We start from the raw sequence: 20,410 nt of genomic DNA, 5'->3' as shown, positions 1-20,410 counted from the left end.
CGCGGTTCCCAGGGTTCTCAATGGCAGGGACATCGCTGTTGTCGTCTTAGAAACCTGCCCGCTGGCCGGGGCCACAATGCATTCCAGGAAGCTTTAGGCTGGGAGCGATCCCAGAAGTCACGGCACCCAGCCCGCGTCTCTGTTCAGGGCCGCGATCCATTCACCACAGCGAGTGAGCTCGTGGCTTGCTTTTCGCCTTAACGTCTCTTGGTTGCCATGACTCCACAGCATCATCTAGGATCACACAGCCTTCTAGCCAGGAAGTGCTTTTTAATGTCTAGCCCAGATATCAAATGGTGGCAGCCCTTCTGGCCTTTTGTCACGGCAGGAAAACAGCAACCGACACCTACCGTGCCATGACTATGTCCACAAGGCCCTCACATCTAAACCCCACAGAGCCTTGGGGAGCAGCACGGCCACCACTCCTGGTTAGGAGCCGTTACGTAACGCGACCAGGTTCATACTTGGGTGCGGTGCAGATCCTAGGCCGGGACCATCAGCCCACACAGGCTCTCAAGCAGAGCGGGAAGGGGACGTTAAGGAATTGGTTAGTGAAGGGGGACAGAGAAAGTTTTGCCTTTTGGGATATTGACTTTAAGCTGGTAATTAAGGAACAAAAGACTCAGAAAGAACCTCTTTGATCCTCCCGGCTTTCCTGCCCAAGAGATTCAGATCAGAAAATCCTGCAGTCGGGAAGGAAGTCTTAGGATGTTCCTCTGAGACTCATTTGATCTAAGTGTGATAAATGGGAAGGCTTGGGGGCTGGGGGGGGGGGGGGGGGGGCTGTGTCCCATTGTTTCTGACTTGCTAGGAGAGTTTGCCAGCCCAGTGCCCTTGTGCCTGCGTGCATTCAGCTCTTCCTCAACAACCTGTCAGCCTGTCAATCACCCATTCTCACTTCTGATATCTAAGACCTCAAAAGGGGGCTTTTCTCCTTTGTCCAAAGTAGTCATAACCCAGTGACGCCTCACTATCTTTGGAATTTTCATGCTTACGGGAGTTCCCGAGGTGCATGTATTGAAATGTGATTTTCTCCTGTTAATCTGTCTAATTTGATTATTCGCCCAGCTAGAAGAATTTAGCAGGTGGGAAGGAAAGTACATATATACCCCATTAGCCTTGACTTTCATTGCTTCATCGTGATCTGGAAGGAAAAACTGGCCAGTGTTTTAACTGTCCTTGTGTGCCACACTCTAGAGGCTAGAGGCTAAATTCTGGTCCCAGCCATGCTGAGCCCAAGGCCTCTACCTGCTGGCCATTTGGCTGTCAAGTTTCAGCCTAGAAGTTCGGTTTCTCTCAGAAGCTCCCACAGCCCCCTCTGCTTTCTTCAAGGCACCCACCACTCTTGTAATTACTTTGTAATGAATGTCTCACTAAACTGTAAGCTCCATGTGAATTCTATCTCCAGATTCTTGCTTTGAAAAAAAAAAAAAAAATGGGTGGCCCTAGCCAGTTTTGCTCAATGGATAGAGCGTCAGCCTGCGGACTTAAGGGTCCCGGGTTCGATTCCGGTCAAGGGCATGTGCCTTGGTTGCGGGCACATCCCCAGTGGGGAGTGTGCAGGAGGCAGCTGATCGATGTTTCTCTCTCATCGATGTTTCTGGTTCTCTGTCCCTCTCCCTTCCTCTGTAGAAAGTCAATAAAATATATATTTTTTAAAAATGGGTGGATGTTCAAACCTATTTATTGAATTAAAACACTTTAAACAGATTCAGCCCGTGCATAGCTTTTTCGTTTTTTGTTTTTTAAAATTTATTTTTATTGATTTCAGAGAGGAAGGGAGAGGGAGAGATAGAAACATCAATGATGAGAGAGAATCATTGATTGGCTGCCTCCTGCACACCCCACACTGGGGATCGAGCCCGAAAGTGGGGCATGTACCCTGACCAGGAATCAAACCATGACCTCTAGGTTCATAGGTCAACGCTCAACCACTGAGCCATGCCAGCTGGGCCATGTTTAGTTTTGAACAGTGGTTAAAAGTCAATAGCTTTAGCCCTGGCCTGGTAGTTCAATTGGTTAGACTAGAGCATTGTCCTGATACACCAAGGTTGTAGGCACAATCGCCAGTCAGGGCACATACAAGAATCAACCAATGAATGTATAAATAAGTGGAACAACAAATTACATTTCCTTCCCCCGCCCCCTAGAATCAATAAATAAAAATTTTAAAAACTAAACTTGGTAGCTTCAAGTTTACATAGATTTCAAAATCTAATGTAACCAAAAAACTTATATGCGCGTATGCATAACCCTTGGACACAGACAATAATGTGGTGAAGGCCTAAGGAGTGGACTGGAGTGGGATGAAGGGGTCAGTGGGGGAAAATAGGAGACATCTGTAATACTTTCAACAATAAAGATTTAAAAAAAAAAAAAAGTAAAAAGAACCCTAACTGGTTTGGCTCAGTGGATAGAGCATCGGCCTGCGGACTGAAGGGTCCCCGGTTCGATTCCGGTCAAGGGCATGTACCTTGGTTGCGGGCACATCCCCAGTGGGGGGTGTGCAGGAGGCAGCTGATCAATGTTTCTCTCTAATCTATGTTTCTAACTCTCTATCTCTCTCCCTTCCTCTCTGTAAAAAATCAATAAAATATATTTTTAAAAAAGTAAAGAAGATATTACCAAGATTTTATGCCAATAAATTTGAAAATTTAAGTTAAAAAATAATAGAACAAACACAGGGTTGGGTGAGGATATTTAAAACACAACAGCCCTTAATTATCACCATGTTCTTATTTTGAAACAGACATTTTAACCTTATATATACATGTTTGGAATCAACATTTAGTCCTTCCTGCCTTGGCAGGTGTGGCTCAGTTGGTTGACACGTCGTCCCATATACCAGAAGGTGCTGGTTGGATTCAATACCCAGGTTGCGGGTGTGAACCCCAGTGGGGGCACATGCGGGAGGCAACTGACCGATGTTTCTCTCCCGTTCTCTCCCTCTCCCTTCCCCTCTCTGAAATCAATAATAATTGTTTAAAAGTACACTTGAAGAAAAGACTTAGTCCTTCCTGAGAAGGAAGGGTTAGCAGACCTACATCAACCTCTTCAGACACAAAACAGATATATTGCAATGTTTGGACATGGAAGTATTACAAGAGCAACATTTTCAAACATTTTTCTGTGTGTCATTGTTTCTTGATTTCTCCGCGTGGGGATCTGTATTCCACAGAGACAGGCCAAGTGGAGCTGAAGTGTCCAGCTCATTTCAAAATGTTATTTTCCTGTTCCATGAAGGAATGCTGACGAATACAGAACGCTCAGCAATTTTCCTCTGTGAGGAAACTTTTGGGCAAACTGAGAGGAGCCGAGGAACAATGGCTCCCTTCCTTCTCCAACCGAGCCAGCGGCAAGTGCGCCCAGGACCGGGGGCTGACGGCCAGCGCGGAGGCCTCGGGCCTCATCCGGGGAGCGTGGCATCTGCCACTGCTCCAGAGGGCAGGGACGCAGGCACGCACGTCGGAATCACGCAATCTAACACGCAGGGCCCTCTTTCCAGCACGGAGGACAGACACAGCACGCGGCCGGAGGGGCTGGTAGGCTGGTGAGCCGGGGTGGGGCTCAGGAATCCGGGGTCTTGCTCGGGAAGCTCTCAGTGGGGGCAGGATGCTGGGTTTTGCTGAGTGGCATTGCAGCAAAGGAGCGGTTTCGGGTGGTGACCTGGGCAAGTAGCTGTAATCTCAGACAGAGAGTCTGTAGGATCCATTCCACGGCCCGCCACACACCTGAGCCGCGTTCAATGGAGTAAAAGCGAGTCTTCTTGTGGGCAGTGGCCCTGGCCACAGGTGGGGTCCTGAGGCAGGAGGCTGGACTCCTGTCTTGTTTGGTACAGTGTCCAGCTTGCAGGCTGCTCTGCCCTTGGCTCCAGGTTACTCCCATTGCGGGAGCGGGGGGTTGGGGGGGGGGGAGTTGGAGGGAGTGGGGGGTGAGCCTGGCCCTCGGTGACAGCAGGCATGGTCCTGACACGTAAGACAAGCCCTGTCTCCCAGCATGACGGGGGCAGAGCCAGGCCTCCCTCTGGAACAGCCCTTACCCAGTCTTGTCCTGGGCTGTCCCACCTCCTGAGCCATCCTTCTGGGGGATCTCCCTGTTCCCATTGTCGCCCTGAGATTTAACGCGGATACATTTGAAGCTTTAGCCCGGGTAAGACTTGGTGCAGGTGTGACGGGTGGCGGAGTAAACCTGTGAAGGAGAGATGGACAGATCGGGCAGGGAGTCGAGCCTGGAGGGGCGGGATGCCTTCGCAGGGCGCCCATCCAGGGAGAGGAAGGCCCGACCCCTGGGAAGCCCTGGCTGTCTTCCTCCGATTCAGGATGAGTTGCCCAGCAGCCTTTTCCAAGCAGACAACCTCCGTGTGAAGCCAGATGAGACCCTCGCTGAGAGGACTTGTTCTTTCAAGAAAACACTGCTTGCACTCTGCAAGGAGGGGCCTCAGGGCTGGCGTCCCCTCCACTCCTCCTCTCCAGACCTCCCCACGTGTCTTTTTCTTACACGTGAGAAAAGACAAGCCAGGTTCCCTTCCAAGCCGGCTGGTCCCACTGCTGTCATCTCCACCTGGTGGGGAACGCAGGTGCCCACCCCATCACACCTCCCCTCTAACGCAGCCCCCACGGCCTCCCCACCCTCAATGCCTTATCCCATTGACTGTCCTGCTGGAGGTGCCCGGGGTACTGTGAGGATCCACACCTGACTCGCCCACATACCTGCCTTCAGTTTCCATGAGGTGTCTGTGTCTACCCTTGTGTTCACCTGTCTGCCCCACTAGCCGGAGGGGAGGAGCTGTGCCTTAGTCACTTTTGTGTTCCCAACCCTAGGACACTGTCTGGCTAAAGAGCCAATCAGCAAGCTGCGGTTTATGATAAAGCTTCATTATCACACCTGACACAGCTGATTACATCGCGGATCCTCCTTCCTCCTCCCCTCCACACAACGCAGGCTCAGAAGGCCGTGGGTCTTGCCCTATGTCAGGGGTCAATGTTGGCTCCAGAGAGACTTCTGACCATTTGCTCACCATTGCCAGCATCTAGGCAGTGCAACCATAGCACGTGTTCAATAAACCTCAGATGAATGAATGAATGATGAATGAATGAATGGAGCTCGGCTCTGCATCCAGGTCTCCTGGTCCTCAGTCCAGGGGATGCAGAGTAAGAGCCACCCACTCCTCTGCCTTATGCTTCCCTCTTATCACTCAGCAAAGCCCAGCATTCCGTCTCCCAAATGCTTTCCGAGCAAGACCCAGGATCTGTCAGCCACACCTCGAAACTAACACGTACGGCCCCTCTGGCCCTGATGCACCTGTCTTCTGTGAAGAGTGCCACGTGCGTTTAATCATGCACCTCCGTCGTGCATGCCGGTCCCTGCTCGGCTGGGGCAGTGGCAGGGGCCACCCTGCATTGGGCAGTCTCTGCTGGCTCCTTACAGGCCATCAGCCTGGAGTCCCTTCTGAAGTCCCTTCCTGGCCTCAAGATTCCATGACCAGGACTCTGGTGCTGGCCACTCCTTGGACCCGAGCCCATGGGGGCCCCTGGGGCCACCGCACCCGTATCGCTTTACCCTGCTGTACTGTTTCGTACTTGATCTTCTGGCTGCTTCTGCGAGTTTGTTTTGTCTTCCTGCCTAGATAATAAACTCAAGGCCAGGACTCGCTGACCAAATAACAGAGACAAAGGCAGGCGTTCTGGGCTTGCATCACCCGATTCTTTTTAAAACCCTCCCACTTCCAGGCCGAGATCCTTCATCCTTGTCAACAAGCTTATCAGCAGGCGTGACTCACCCCTAGAGGGTGACCTCAATGCTGGGAATGAACAGAGGAAGCGCCATCAAAAATTGCTATAGATTATTTCCAGAAAGTTTGCATATTTGCCTCTTTGGGGGCACTCCCAGACATGTGGACCTGGAACACCATCAGGCAGGAAGGAGAGGACGTGGCAGCAGAATGGGGAGTGAGGACAGGGAGAGGCAGGCAGATTCAGGACTCGGAAACCGGCAAGGAGGGGTGTGCAGGATTTGGAGACGGGCGAGGGGGGGTGTGCAGGATTTGGAGACGGGCGAGGGGGGTGTGCAGGATTTGGAGACGGGCCTGGCAGCCATCCAGGTCAGCTGAAGCCACCCCCCCAACCCGGTCCCCCCTCTTCATGGCCTCTCGTCTCAAGACCTCCTTCTGGGGTTCTGCCCACCCCACCTTCCTGAGCTCCTGCCTCCTGGGCGGCACCACCAGTCCACACCAAATGCGACCAATACTTTATTCGCACGCTAGAAATAAGCCAGTACAAACCACAGTTAAAAAAATTAATTTGGTGCTAAAAAAACCCCACCCCAGTCCCACATATCTGTTCTCTGGACCATCCAGGAGCCTCAGCTTTTCTGGGCCTCCTGCAGGAGCCTGAGCAGGGGGTCATCCGCCCTGAGGGCAAAGGTGAGGGTGCGCCGCTGGTAGTGCTCCGGGTCGCGCTCCAGGTTCTCGATCACCTCTGCCAGCAGGTGGGCCCGCTCCACCCCCGAGCCGGGGGCCTCGAAGCCCAGGGCGGTGAAGTGCACGTGCAGGTGGTAGTAGGAGGGCAGGTAGTGCAGGTACACGCGGAGGCGGTCCCCCTTCACCTGGTACCGCTGTAGGATGGCTTCCTGGGGAGAAGGGAGTGGCGGGAAGGGGTCACTGCGCTGCCCACGAAGCAGCACCAGCCCCTCCTCCTGCCCTAACCCCAGACTCGCCTCCGGGCACCTAACAAAACCCACACACGGCCCTCTGCCCACTGCGCGCTGCAGGTCCCTGCCTTCCCGCCGTGGATTCAGAGCAGGCAGGTGACAGCCAAGCTGAGGCTCTTTCTTTTTTTAAAAAAAGAAGAGGCCCTAACCGGTTTGGCTCAGTGGATAGAGCGTCAGCCTGCAGACTAAAGGGTCCCGGGTTCGATTCCAGGCAAGGGCATGTACCTTTGTTGCGGGCACATCCCTAGTAGGGGGTGTGCAGGGGGCAGCTGATCTATGTTTCTCTCTCATTGATGTTTCTAACTCTCTATCCCTCTCCCGTCTTCTCTGTAAAAAAACAATAAAAAAATATTAAAAAACAATATTTTTATTGATTTCAGAGAGGAAGGGAGGAGAGGGATATAGAAACATCAACGATAAGAGAGAATCATTGATTGGCTGCCTCTTGCATACTCCCTACTGGGGATCGAGCCCACAACCTGGGCAGTGCCCTTGACCGGAATCGAACCAGGGACCCTTCAGTCCGCAGGCCGACGCTCTATCCACTGAGCAAACTAGCAAGGGCCCCCACATGAAGGGACAGTGGCAGGATCAGGGCTCCCCACCCCACTTGGATAAACATTTGTTTCCTCACGCGGCTCCTGCTGGAAATCTAGACAGTCCAGGGCCTAAGAACGGCCCCACAGACCCAGGCTGGGACGGTCCGTCAACACAAAAAGCACCAGGTGGGTGGAGGAAGCCTCGCCCCCTCAGCCTGCAGCAGAGTGAGGCTCGGGCAATGGGCATGGCTGAGAGAGGGCCTTAGTGAGAGAACAAGGATGGGCCGGACGCCTGGCAGGAGGGGAGCCTGACTTTGGCCCCTGCTCCCTCGGCCCCCACCTTGTGCATGGGTAGGGCTTCTTTCCTTTTTTAAAAAATTATTTTATTTTCATAATAGGTCTTTAAAAAAAGATCGTTACCTGAGGACATGTTCACTGATTTTCAGTGGGAGGGGAAGGAGGGGGGAGGGAAGGAGGAAGAGGGGGCAGGGAGAGAGAGAAACATTGACGTGAGAAACCTCTATAGGTTGCCTCCCACATGCATCCCAACTCCGGCTGGGGATCGAACCTGCAACCTAGGTATGTGCCCTGACCAGGAACTGAACCCACAACCTTTCAGTGTAAGGGACGATGCTCCAACCAACTGAGCCACACTGGCCAGGGCAGAGGTAGGACCTTTTGTATCAAACCCCTTTCCCGGAGTCCCCAAGGCTTAGAGTTAAGAGGAGATTCTGGTTTCCACTGTGGGCAAACCCTTCAGGAGGTCAGAGGTGAAGAGGAAAGAACTAGGCCCCCGAGGGCTCGGGATGCACCCCAGAGCGGCGTCTGTATATGGCGCTCGGGCCAGGCCGACCCCCAAAGGCTTTGCGGGCTAAGCGGGGACGGCCAGAGCTGCCAGCGCAGCTGAAGTGCTGGCCTAGCATCTCCCCAGAAGGAAGACGCACTCTCTGCCACCCAGAGGCTGTTACAGGAGAAACGAGCCACTCCAGCCAGACAGGCAGCCAGAGAGGTGTGACAGGGAGCTGGGGTCAGAGGTCAACAGAGAGCGGACCCAGCAGAGCCCTTCCTCCAAGTGATCCAAGCCTGGCAGCAACGCTGTGGAAGGAGCACCAGGACTGCAGGCCTGGGCACTGGGGGGGGTGTGTGTAAGTGTATATGTGTGTGTGTGTGTATGTGTGTGTGAGTGTGAGTGCGTGTGTGCGTGAGTGTGAATGTGAGTGTGTGTGTGAATGTGAGTGTGTGAGTGTGAGTGCGTGTGTGCGTGAGTGTGAATGTGAGTGTGTGTGTGTGTGAATGTGAGTGTGTATGTGTGTGTGAGTGCGTGTGAGAGTGTGTGTGTGTGCATTGTGAGTGTGTGTGTGTGCGTGTGTATGAATGTGAGTGTGTATGTGTGTGTGAGTGTGTGTGTGTGTGTGAGTGCGTGTGTATGAATGTGTGTATGTGTGTGTGTGTGAGAGAGTGTGTGTATGTGTGTGTGAGTGTGTGTGTGTGTGAGAGACTGTGTGTGTGAGTGTGTGTGTATGTGTGAGAGTGTGTGTATGTGTGTGTGTGTATGTGTGTGTATGTGTGAGTGTGTGTGTGTATGTGTGTGTGTATATGTGTGTGTGTGTGTGTGTGTGTGTGTAGGGGACCTTCAAATGTTCCAAGTGGAAAAAAGGCCGAGAACAAGCCCCCAGAATAGAGGCTTCAGAAGGATCCTACCCAGATAGTGAGACCCAGGGAGGTGAGGCCCAGGGTCAGGCAGCTGGCTTGGGTCAGAACCAGGGCCACATCCCTGGATTCTAGTCTCTCTTCCCCCATCTTCCCTCCCCTCGGGGCTCCTTTCAGCACCCTCAATAGTCCCCCACATAGACGGCATCCCAAATCTCAGGAGTGAGAGAACACAGACTCGGCCCACAGGCTAGAGTAGAGGCGGTTCCTGCATTCACACGTCAGAGCCATCGATCCAGCTACAAGAAACATGGCTGCATGGTGTGGCTGTCACAGCCAGACTGGCAATCCCGGGCGGGGCGGGCGCCCAGACGGGACCTGCTGGGGAAGGCAGGGCGCTGCAGTGGGAACTTAAGAGGAGGGTGGGGCAGGACAGGGGCAGGGCCTGGAAAGAGCCTGTGTGTAGCCCACACTGACTCTGAGAAAGCAGCCCCCGTCGCAGACACCCTTCTGGGAAGGGCGAGGAGATACAGGGAACACACTGGAAGCAGAGGGTAATTCCTCTGGGCTTCGATGTGTTGCCAGGGCAACTCACCTGCCCCTCCCGGAGGATGTTCCTGAGCAGCGGCAGGTGCTCCGCAGTGAGGTCCCGAAGCGACCTGATGCCCCGGCGGTGGCAGATGGCGATCAGGTACAGGTCATCCAGCTGCAGAGAGCAGGGGTACAGCAGGCTCAGCGGGCGACAGAGCTGGGGAGGCGCCAATCCTGGAAGCCCCCAGCGAGGCCAGCAGCGCCCACCCCCACGCCTGCAGTGCCAGCCACAGCCCGCCCCAGGGACCCCAAAGCAGGACTGACCCCCAGCAATGTGGGAGTCCAGGTGCCCCGTGAGTGGATGGTCTAAGGAACGGAACTGCCCATTCCTCCTCAAAGGAATACCCTAAACTCAGAGCTGACGGGGCTCAAGTGCCAAGGACAACGCTTCGCTGCAGGAGGTCAGGGTCTAATCGCATGGGCACAAGTAACTGCTCAGACATGAGGTGAGAGAAGTGCAGGAAGAAGGAAGACCGGCGAGGGCCATCCGGAGAGGCTTCCTGGAGGAGGCGGCGGGGATCTGGGTCTTGAAGAGGTAGGTTTACAGGAGGGGCAGTCAGGGAGAGGGGACAGTGAGAGCAAAGGCTCGGAGGCAGGAGAGCACAGTGCTATGGGCAGAGTAAGCAGCCCAATCTGTCGGGACTCAAAGGCGGGTGAAGGCATGTGAGGGTGGAAAGGGAGCCAGGACCAGCTCGGCACGGGCACCACCAGAGCCGCACTAACCTTCTCCTCCCTTCCCCTGCCTCCCGGCCCGGCAGCCCTTCCCACTGTCCTTCCTGAAAACAGCACCTGGCCACAACCTGGAGGTCACAACACTGCAAAGACCCAACGTTGACAAGATGGTGCCCAGGACAGAAATGAACTCCTCTGGCCCAGAATCCGTCCCCACCACACCCCGCTCGCCCAAACCCTGGCCTTGGCTGGCGGTCGCGTCCCGTGCGTGTGTGTGAGGCAGGCCCAGACTCCAGGGCGTGGGGGGAGGCCTGGGGCAGCTCCAGCAGCACTCAGCCCTGCCTCTAAGATGCCAGATTCCTCAACGAGATGAGACAGTCTGGGGACCCGACCAAACCCTGAAGGGCCCCGAGTTCAAAAGTGAGAATGAGACTTTCCAGACGGCACCTGATGGCCAGCGGTGCCTCTTCCTGCCAGCAGTCCCTTCCTGCCCCAGTCGCTCTCCTCTGCCAGGGCTCCCAGAGCTGGGCTCCCTGCCCCAGGCCTGCTACACACGGGCCGTGGGAGCCTCTGGCAGATGACAGAGCTGTGCCAACAGGCCTCCCTGGCCCACAAGTCCCTTCGGTGCTCCCCCTTTTCACGACATGCGCCCAGGACATTTACTCTCTCACGAGGTAGAGGCCCAGGAGAAGCCAGGGGAAAAACTGCTTGGACTCGGGGCGTGGGTGTGTGTCTGTGGGTGTCTTCAGTTGTTCCATGTGTCACTATCACAGGACTTCCAAATAGCAGTAGCCTTTGTTTTAGATGCCGTCTGCTGGCCGTCCAAACACGACCTTCAGTCGCACCCGCTGCTCCCTGAGGTGGACTGAGGCATGCAGCCTGGTGCTGGGTGTCAGCTCACGGCTGGGTGTGGAAGGGGAAAAAAGCCATTCTCTGATATCAGACATTACTTCAGATTTTCTGCAGCCAAAGGGCCTCTGGCTCAGAGAAATTCTCTGAAAAAGCTAGACAAGGGGCCGGCAAGGGTCTCAGATTGGCACCCCAGAAGGTGGCCCAGAAGTCAGTCTTCACACCATCAATCTCGTTTTACAAGGGAGGACAGCGGACTCGGAGCAGCAGCTTCCTGGCTCGGGCTGAGGGGGAGAAGGCGATTGGCCGGAGCTTCGGAGGGAGAGTCCTCCCTCCGCCCCTGGGTGACCCAGAAGGGCAGTGTCCGCTGCTGAGATCCTTAGACCCATGTCGGTGCTGAGAATCCGAGTCCCATGACCTGAAAGGGCACGTGTGCCTCCATAAGCACACACACATGCTCATACATACAACAGGGAAAGGCTCTCTGGAAGGACAAAGAAATGCTCTCTTCTGGGGAAGGGAAGTGGAGGCGTGTAGGGTGACGACCTTACTCTCCCTGCACACCCTGGTATGTGCACCTTCACCCTGTGCATGTATGAACCAGACCTACAGAAAAACAAACAAACAAAATACGCAGGCGAGCCCTTAAGACAGCGGTTCTCAACCTGTGGGTCGCGACCACTTTGGCGGTCGAACGACCCTTTCACAGGGGTCGCCTAAGACCATCCTGCATGTCAGATATTTACATGACGATGCATAACAGTAGCAACATGACAGTGATGAAGTAGCAACGAAAATAATTTGATGGTTGGGTCACAACATGAGGAACTGTATTTAAAGGGCCAGAAGGTTGAGAACCGCTGCCTTAAGAGAACTGAGGAAGGGATATGTAACCTCCAGAAAGGCAGAGGTCTGGCACACATTAGGGGCATGGCAGGTATTCGTGGCACGGACGGATGGATGGACAATGGACATACGGACGAAGAGTCTTGCTAATTAATCCCGAGTCATCAGCTGGGGGCTACATAAATACAGGGTATCCCCCCCAAAATGTACACACTGCTGAGTCCTATTACATTTTGAGAATGAAATGTATTTTAATACACTTAGTGCAATGTAATAAACACAGGCTTCATAATTATTTGAAGTGCGTACACATTTTTGGGGACACCCTGTATGTAAAGACATCCTCCTGGGAGAAAGAGCAGCAGGAGGTGCCAGGTGAGCAGAGAGCCTCCCCGAAGAAAACGCAGGTGTACTGCTCTCCTCCACCCCTGCCTGGGGAGGAGGAGGTGACGTCCAGCCTGCCGTCTCCCTGCTGGAGACACTGCCTAATTGTCAGGTTCTGTCGCAGGGCAAGGATCTGAGACAGTGACATATGGCATTACCAAGAGACCGTGCTAATTAAGCAAAGGTTAAGAACAATGGCACCTATATAACCATCAAGGAAAGTCTGACTTAAAAAAAAATTTAAAGAGAGGAAGGCAGAGGGAGGGAGGGGAAGGGGGAGGAAGGGAGAAAGAGAGAGAGAAAGCTCAGTTGCCTCCCACATGCACCCCAACCAGAGACCAAAATCTGGGTATTTGCCATGACCTTGAACCAGTGACCTTTTGGTGCACGGGATGACGCTCACCCAACTGAGCCCCACGGGTCAGGGCAAAAGCCTGACATTCAGCCTGCCCATCCTCGATCGCTGAGGACCAGTCCAGACCTGCGCTGGATGCCAGTGCCGCTCCTGAAGCCTCTCTGTCTTAAAGGAACAGAGGCAGGACGCCTGCCGGCACCAGGTCAGAGGACCCCGATATGCCTTCTCAGTGCCGTGGGCTTCTAGAATGGAGACGCACAAGTCGGTCTCCTGCTGTCCCTCAGGCCACCCCCACTGCAATCACAAGCTCGGATCTTGTGAGTCTGGAGTCCCTCCCACCCCACCCCCACCTCCCGTGACCAGGCTGCAATCCAGGACCTCCAGGCACAGGGCTGCTGGGGGCAGACAGGGTTTGCACAAGGCATGGCCCACTGCTGCCACCAGCATCCCCAGGGCCTGTCCCAGCTCCCCCAACATCTCCAGGGCCAGTCCTGGCTTCCTCTGTGGAGGCTTGAAGTGGGGCTCAGCTGCAGGGGAGGGGAGGTTGGGGGCCGCCTCTCTCACTACTGCACCCCACATCTTTTTTTAAAAAACATATTTTATTGATTTTTTACAGAGAGGAAGGGAGAGGGATAGAGAGTTAGAAACATCGATGAGAGAGATCGATCAGCTGCCTCCTGCACACCCCCCACTGGGGATGTGCCCACAATCAAGGTACATGCCCTTGACCGTAATCGAACCTGGGACCCTTGAGTCCGCAGGCCGACGCTCTATCCACTGAGCCAAACCGGTTTGGCTGCACCCCACATCTCGCCTAGCTCTCCAACTCCTGGAAACTCCCTTCATTTCCTACCACCCCGAGCCACGTTCAGGAAGCCCCACAGCGCTGGAAAGACAGCTGGTGCTCACGAGCCTATGCGCCTGAGCCGAGAGGCTGGCCCGGTGCCCAGCCATGGGCTCCCAGCCCCCATATCTGGCATTGAAGGGGGCACGGCAGGTACGGAAATCACCCAATCAAAGCCAAGCAGACTGCCGGTGAGCCCAGTAAGGACCTAAAGGCCCCAAGAGCCGGCTGAGCAGGCCGGGGCTGAGAAAGAAGGGGGAGGCGTCCCGGGCGAGGCGGGCAGGGCCCACCCACCCGGAGGATGCCTCTGCAGGTCCCATGACTGCCAGAGCAGCGCAGAAACCAGAAGGGCCCACCCTCCGGAGGATGCCTCTGCAGGTCCCATGACTGCCAGAGCAGCGCAGAAACCAGAAGGGCCCACCCTCCGGAGGATGCCTCTGCAGGTCCCATGACTGCCAGAGCAGCGCAGAAACCAGAAGGGCCCACCCAAAAGCAGAACGGAAACCCAAGCTGGAATCTCAGAGTCCAGTTAGAGGAGGGGGGCATCTATCTACTCCCCACTTCCTACTCGGTGATTCCGCCTCTGGCCTCCATGGCCTTCTCCTGGCCCGACCTGCTGCAGGCTGCATCCGGCCCCATGCAGGCGGTGGCGGGAAGCGTACCCCCTGCAGGCCGCTGTCTGCTGTTCTTCAGCAGGGCATGCAGGCCCACCCAGGGGGGATGGTACACTGTGACTGCAGCGGGCAGGTGCAGGGGAATGAGGGTGGGAGGAGAGAAGGTGGAGAGACAGAGAGGCTACAGAGAACTGGGAGGGACAGAGAGAAGGTGGCTCCCCCGGAAGCCCGCTCCTTAGTGGGTGGAGCGGCAGCAGGCACATGGAGACCAGGAAACACGGTGGAGAGGCTCAGGGAGGAGGAGCTGCCGGGCCTCCTCTGTAACTGGGGCAGTGCAGGGGAAGCCACAGGCTGTTCGCCGTGACTGCTGCCTGTCACTAGTTCAGACCATGGGCTGGCCCGGGTCTGCTGGTGTCTAGGGAGAGGAAGGAAAGCAAACAGCCCAGCACAGGCTCCAGAGAGTGAGAGTGGCCACCCAAGCCACGTGGCTGGCTAAGGAGCAGCCCGGGTGGTTATACAAACATCGCCTCATCCCCGCCTCCCCTTTCCCCAACCGCACACAGACCCAGTGGGGGTGGGGGCTGGAGGAGACAGAAAGGGCGTTAAAGTGCCCGCTGAAGCATAAACACTCCGTATGACAGGTATGCATTCGCGTGCAGAGCTCAGACCTCTCCCCGCTGGTTAAGGACAATCTGCTTAGAGAGTGCGAGACCAACGGGGGAAAGACGGTGGCTTAAGGTAGGATTATGGTGGGTCATTGACCCGACCCGGAGCAGGACATGGAGAGCAGAGAACCCAGCAGGAAATCTCTTACCTGCTGTTGGTTCCACTTGAGGTCGGGGATGAGGACAAAGCCGTCAGTGGGATCTGGGTTCTCAAAAACAATCCGGTCGGCTTCCGCCTTCTTGTCGAGAATGTTGTACACCCACTGGTGGCAGAAAGAGAGAGGGTTCCTATCCCGTCACCACCCCAGGCTGGGCTAGGGAAGCTCTCTGGCCCCTCCAGGAAGAACAGCCACTGAGCTCAGGGCATCCACCTCAGGCTGCCCTGTCCCACTGCTGACACTCCGTCACCAGCCATCCCCACAAGGCCCCGGCCGTGCAGAGGTCACTGGCTCTTTAGGCTCCTGCTGGTCAGCAGTGTGCATACACTCTGCTGCGGCCACACAGGCCCAGTCCTCATCCACCCTCCACTGCCCACAGATCCAGGGGAGAGCGTCTCCACGGGCCCCTCCCACATTACTCGGGACACAGCAAATGATCAGGTTGGGGTTCCCTCTGCACAGGAAGCTGGCTCCATGCCAGGGCAGATTCTAGATAAAGTGTGGGATCCTCGGAGAGGCTGCCCCACTGGGATTCGCACAGTGGCTGCCTACCTGGCGCCACAGCAGTCTCCGCTGACATGGCGCCTGTGTAACAAAGCAGACCTGCCCCAGCCAGTGTGGCTCCGTGGTTGAGTACTGACCTATGAACTAGGAGGTCACGGTACGATTCCCGGTGGGGGCACATGCCCGGGTTTCGAGCTCAATCCCCAGTGGGGGGCGTGCAGGAGGCAGCTGATCAATGATTCTCTTGTCTACCCAGGGTTCTGGCCTCCCACACCCCTTAGATCTGCTGCTGCCGAGTCTTAGGGAGCCCTTCCTTGGGTAGTGTGGATCCCAAGGACATCAGTTTATAATCAAGGTCCTGATGGCCTCTCTGAAGAAGCCTCCTGCAAGGAGGTTAAGATAAGGCCCCTGTTCTCCAGGGCTCACCCCCAGACCACAGACCTCAGCATTTCTCCACTTCCCCCAGCTCTGAGCACTCTTTGCAAAAGAGACTTCCTCCCAGGACTGTGAACTCCATGCCAGAAAGCCTAGAGAACCCTGCTGGAAAGCCAGACAGAGGCAGCGCTGGGCTCACACTGCTGCCCCTGCGCCTGTCACCATGGCCTCCACGCTCACACAGGGGTGAAACGGGGCGCCAGGGCACTGACACCAACACCCGTGGAGGGCTCCTCTGCCCACTTCCGGAAGTGCGGACACAGCAGTTTAGGGTCTGCACACCTCATCCCAGGAGTCTGCATCCTTGGCTGTCAGCTCCTGGCCAGCACGGCCAAGGTCAAGTGCAGCTTTCTGGGCTGGAGAGCTAGGAGCAGAGGGGCCTGCAGGGACTAGCTGGGCCTCCCAGGCTCCTGGTAGGACCCACACCAGGTCACAGGTAGGCCACCCACTACAGAGAAAAAAGGCCGCACTCCCCGAGAAGAGCCTGGCCGCCCACTCCCTGGGAGAGGTCTGGAGGGTGACGAGGACCGAACTTCTGCCTTTGGGGAACTGACTTTTAACCTGTGAATTAAGAAACAAGTCTCAGAAAGAAACTTTGACCCTCCCGCCTTTCCTGCCTAAGAGATGCAGAGTGGCACCTAGTCCAGGGCTGGAGTCTCGGGATGTTCACCTTAGCAGCCTGATTTGAACTGGGTTTGGTAGGTGGAGGCGACCAGCCTAATGGGGGGGAAAGGGAAGGAGGATGAGAACAGAGATGGCGCTGACCTCCGGGCAAGACTGTCGTGGGTGCGAGGATGGAGCGGCGACACCAGGCGGGCGGTGAGGAGCGCAGTCTTACGCCGAGCCGGGCCCTGCTCCAGTGCCTCCCGGGGCTGTCCTTGCAGCAATCCTGGAAATGTGGGGCTGTGAGCACCCCACTTTGCAGGAAAGGGAAAGGCAGGGAACGGAAGTTCACACAATTCTAAGCCAGAGCCTGGTCTCAGAGCCCGCGCTCCAGGCTGCATGGGAAAGGCCTCTGGGGGAGCAGGAGGGACCTCAATCCACGCGTCTCAGCCAGGACCCGAGATGAGAAAGGGTGAGCCAGGGAACAGGATTCCCACATCCCGAGGGGCTATGTATGGGGAGTAGCCACCCTCTGAAAGCAAGGCAGGGAGACGGCCACCCGACGATGAGGACCTATGAGCAGCACGGAATGCACCTGGCATGGCCCAGCAGTGACACTGGCCACCCTGCCCGGACCCTCTCCTCCCTTGGGGCATCCTGCTTCCTCTTCAAGCTCCTGCTCCTCTGCTCAGCGCCTGCTGGCCCCCTCCTCTGGCCCCGCTTCACCTGCCCGCACCTGCAGGCATCTCAGCTCTGCACTGTTCCGTCCTGTTCCCCAGAACTGTCCCGTGCGTGCATAATGGCAGCTGCCACTCTGGCGCCCTTTCTGTGCTGGGAACAGCAGCAGGCCCGTGATAGGTGGCACCTCTCTCCATTTCCACCGGGACTGGGTCATGTTCCGACAGGAAACAGGGCTTCCGAAGACCCAGCCGATGCTGATGAAGCCTCGCTCAGGGACTCATTATCGGCTTCAGCCTGAGCATCTCTCCTGCGCTGAGTCACACCCCCACTGCCTTTTTCCCGGGCATTTTCACTAGAAGTTCCAGGCACCAAATGTGAGGAGCCTAACAGGGTAGTCGGCTAAGAGCACCGAGGCTGGGGCCAGGCCACCTGGCTTAGGGCGCCCGTCTCCGAAGGGCTGTTGTGGAGATTTTTTGCGGTGATGCACGTAAGGTGCTCAGAACAGTTCGGGCAGCATGTGAGGACTGAACACACTGTCGTCCACATTAACCCTCTCTGCTGTCCACGTCCCCCATCCTGGTTAACAGTCCTACTATCTGTCCCCTCATCGCTCAGGTGGGACCTGGAGCCACCCCAGGCTCTGCCCAGGTCTCCACATCACCCAGTTGCTACGCCTTCCCTCTCCAGTCGCTACCGCAGCCTTCCCCGCGGCCTCGGCCTCGTCTGACCCATGCTGGCCTCTGGTCCTCCTGCTCCCCCTCTCACCACACTCACCTCACCCGTGATTAAACTGCTCAGGGGACCCTCCCTGGCTATGGCAAGCGTTCTCAAATCTGATGAGCAGCAGAAACAGATCTTTTAAAACACAGATTTCCCAGCTCTGTGCCCTGAACGTTCTGGTTCAGCAGATATGGTCTAGGTTCTGTATTTTTAAAAATCTCACCAGGCCGCCCTGATGATGAGCAAGGTGTGGGAACTCCTGGAAAGAGTGCCTCCCCCCGGCCCCTGCTGGCCTTCTTGTGTTATCCCCTAGGACCCAGCTGGAGGGTCCCTTTGTGAAGCCCCCACTGTCTGAGCTGATCACTCCCCGTGTCACCGCTGCACCTCACATATAAACCACCAAAGTGCTGGTCATCATATTGTCAGACCACATGTCCCTCTTCCCATCAGACACAGGGGCCTTGTAGTGTCCACCTTGGTGACCCTCCCGAGCCAAGCACAGGGCCTGGCACAGGCAGATGCTCAAGAAACACGATGACTGTCGCCAGCTGAGCTTAGTGCTGGTGAACTCGCTAGAAACAGCCAAGAAACGATACACAAGTGCTCGTGTCAAACGAAGTCGGTAGAGCAGTGGAATTCTGTTGTATTATTCTCCAAAAGGATGTGAATAATGGTGCATAAGGTACATATGACTCACACGACTATATTAAGGGTTTCCTCTCTTGAATCCCAGGGGTGTGCAACCAGCACATAGAACATATATCCCAGGAGATCCCTCTAGGATCCTGACAGCAGAAGCTACCCAGGAAGCTGGAGCATCTCTTTTCCACTCAGAAGGCAGAGCAAGTGCTGGGACTTAAAATTAAAACGTCAAGCCAGCGTGAGCCCGAGGAACCTGGTGCGAACACAGCTCAGGGAACCGCGGCTGACAGCCAGGCTGGGAGAGGGCTGTGGGCACACAGGGCACAGGGCCTCCCGCCCCGCCTGCCGGCCGTCCATCCCCCTGCACGGCCCCTACAGCCAGGACACCACGTCGCTGGCCCTGGGAGAAATGGCTGTGAGTTTCCCATATTGGAACACCCTCCAGCTCTGTAACCTGAACCTTGGAGAGTGGGAGAGAACAAGGGTGAGTGATGAAGACATGGAGACAGGCAGTGAGTGAGCAGGAAAACAACTCATCCGTCATACTCAACGCAGAGCATTCACTCGGGGCCAATTCCAGGCAGACGTGCCGGTTGGCGTTGGGTCCACGCCAAGGAGAAATCGGGATCTCTCAGCTAAATGGCCTTGCATCTGGTCCAGTCGCCTAAGACACTCAGAAAACGCCGCCAGCCCCAGGGCGAAAGGCCTGCACGAAGCGCCCAGGGAGAGCGGGTCTTGCCCTCTGCGGAATGAACACGAGGAAGAACTGGCCACGGGGAAGTTCTTTACTCTGAGATTCGGCTTTTGGAGGCTGGTTTGCTCAAAACCAGGAATAAAAGTCTGGACTGGGGTGGGCCCAAGGAGGCATCGGTCTTTGCCCATTCACGGATACCTGGGGAGGGCGCAGCCACTCAGACTGCATCAGGGCTGCTGCCGAGGAGGCACAGATTCTCCAATGGACCAGGCTGGGACCCCCAGGGAGCCTGAGGGGCATGCCGGGACCAGGCTCAATTCCCCTATCAATGACTATCATCCGGAAAACAGTGGCCACCTCACGGTAGGACTTTTTATGCCATTTCTTTTTTTTTTTTTTCAAGACTTTATTTATTTTTGGGCAAATATATTTTTATTGATTTTAGAGAGGAAGGGAAAGGGAGAGAGAGAAACATCAATAATGAGAGAGAATCACTGACCACCTGCCTCAACGCCCCCTACTGGGGATCGAGCCAGAAACCCGGGCATGTGCCCCGACCCGGAATCGAACCCTGACCTCCTGGTTCATAGGTCAACGCTCAATCACTGAGCCACACTGGCCGGGCCTATGCCACTTTCCTGCTGACTCGTCTCCACAGCACTGGTGACTGTGCACCTCCTGTGGTCATTTCCATCCCTGCGTGCTGTCTCCTGCGCGAGGACATAAGCTCAGGGAGGCAGGGAGCCCACAGCCTGTGTTGTGGACCAGTGCCGGCTCCTGGTAAGACCTCGGCAAATGCCTGAGAAAGATGCACTAGCCCCTGGGACAGCACTCCATGTCTGACCCCCTGGGCCAGTCCAAGTCACCTGGATGCTGAGGCTCTGGGACTCCAGGTGGGGTAAGGTGACGTTCTTGTAATCACCTCCTGTCTCTCGAACCAGGTGGAGGTCCTGGCGCAGGTACTTCTGCAGGTGCTTCTCTGTGGCGGGGTAAACCACGGTTGTCTTTACATCTGCAATGACACAACACAGCCCGGATTGCACAGCTGTGGCCACTCTGGTCCCCACCACAGCAAGGAGACGACTTCTGCCGCCTCTGAGGCTCTCGTCACCTGTGATCCACTCCCACAGGGCCTTGTGCCACTGAATTCATAAGCTGGGCCACACTCAGAATCTGGGAAACTCATCACCCACTCCTCAGCCTTCCCCTCTGCTCACATACCAATTCCTAGGTATGTGGGTTTCTGGACCCGGAGC

General features: G+C 55.9%; 1 protein-coding gene across 1 annotated transcript in view; it reads right to left on the bottom strand.

The window, feature by feature from the left end:
• Positions 1-6,234: 6,234 nt before the first annotated feature.
• DCPS (decapping enzyme, scavenger) overlaps positions 6,235-20,410 on the bottom strand; it is a 35,523-nt gene continuing 21,347 nt past the window's right edge. Inside the window, exons 3-6 of the mRNA XM_081114220.1 lie at positions 20,021-20,166; positions 14,867-14,980; positions 9,493-9,603; positions 6,235-6,627 (exon numbers count right to left, since the gene is read on the bottom strand). Coding sequence (XP_080970346.1) covers positions 6,361-6,627; positions 9,493-9,603; positions 14,867-14,980; positions 20,021-20,166 — 638 coding nt within the window. The 3' untranslated portion in view covers positions 6,235-6,360. The remainder of the gene's footprint in view (positions 6,628-9,492; positions 9,604-14,866; positions 14,981-20,020; positions 20,167-20,410) is intronic.

Source organism: Myotis nattereri, assembly GCF_964212035.1.
Source record: "Myotis nattereri genome assembly, chromosome: 19".
In the NCBI taxonomy this organism is placed as follows: domain Eukaryota; kingdom Metazoa; phylum Chordata; class Mammalia; order Chiroptera; family Vespertilionidae; genus Myotis; species Myotis nattereri.
This window is presented reverse-complemented; position numbering and strand designations above follow the sequence as displayed.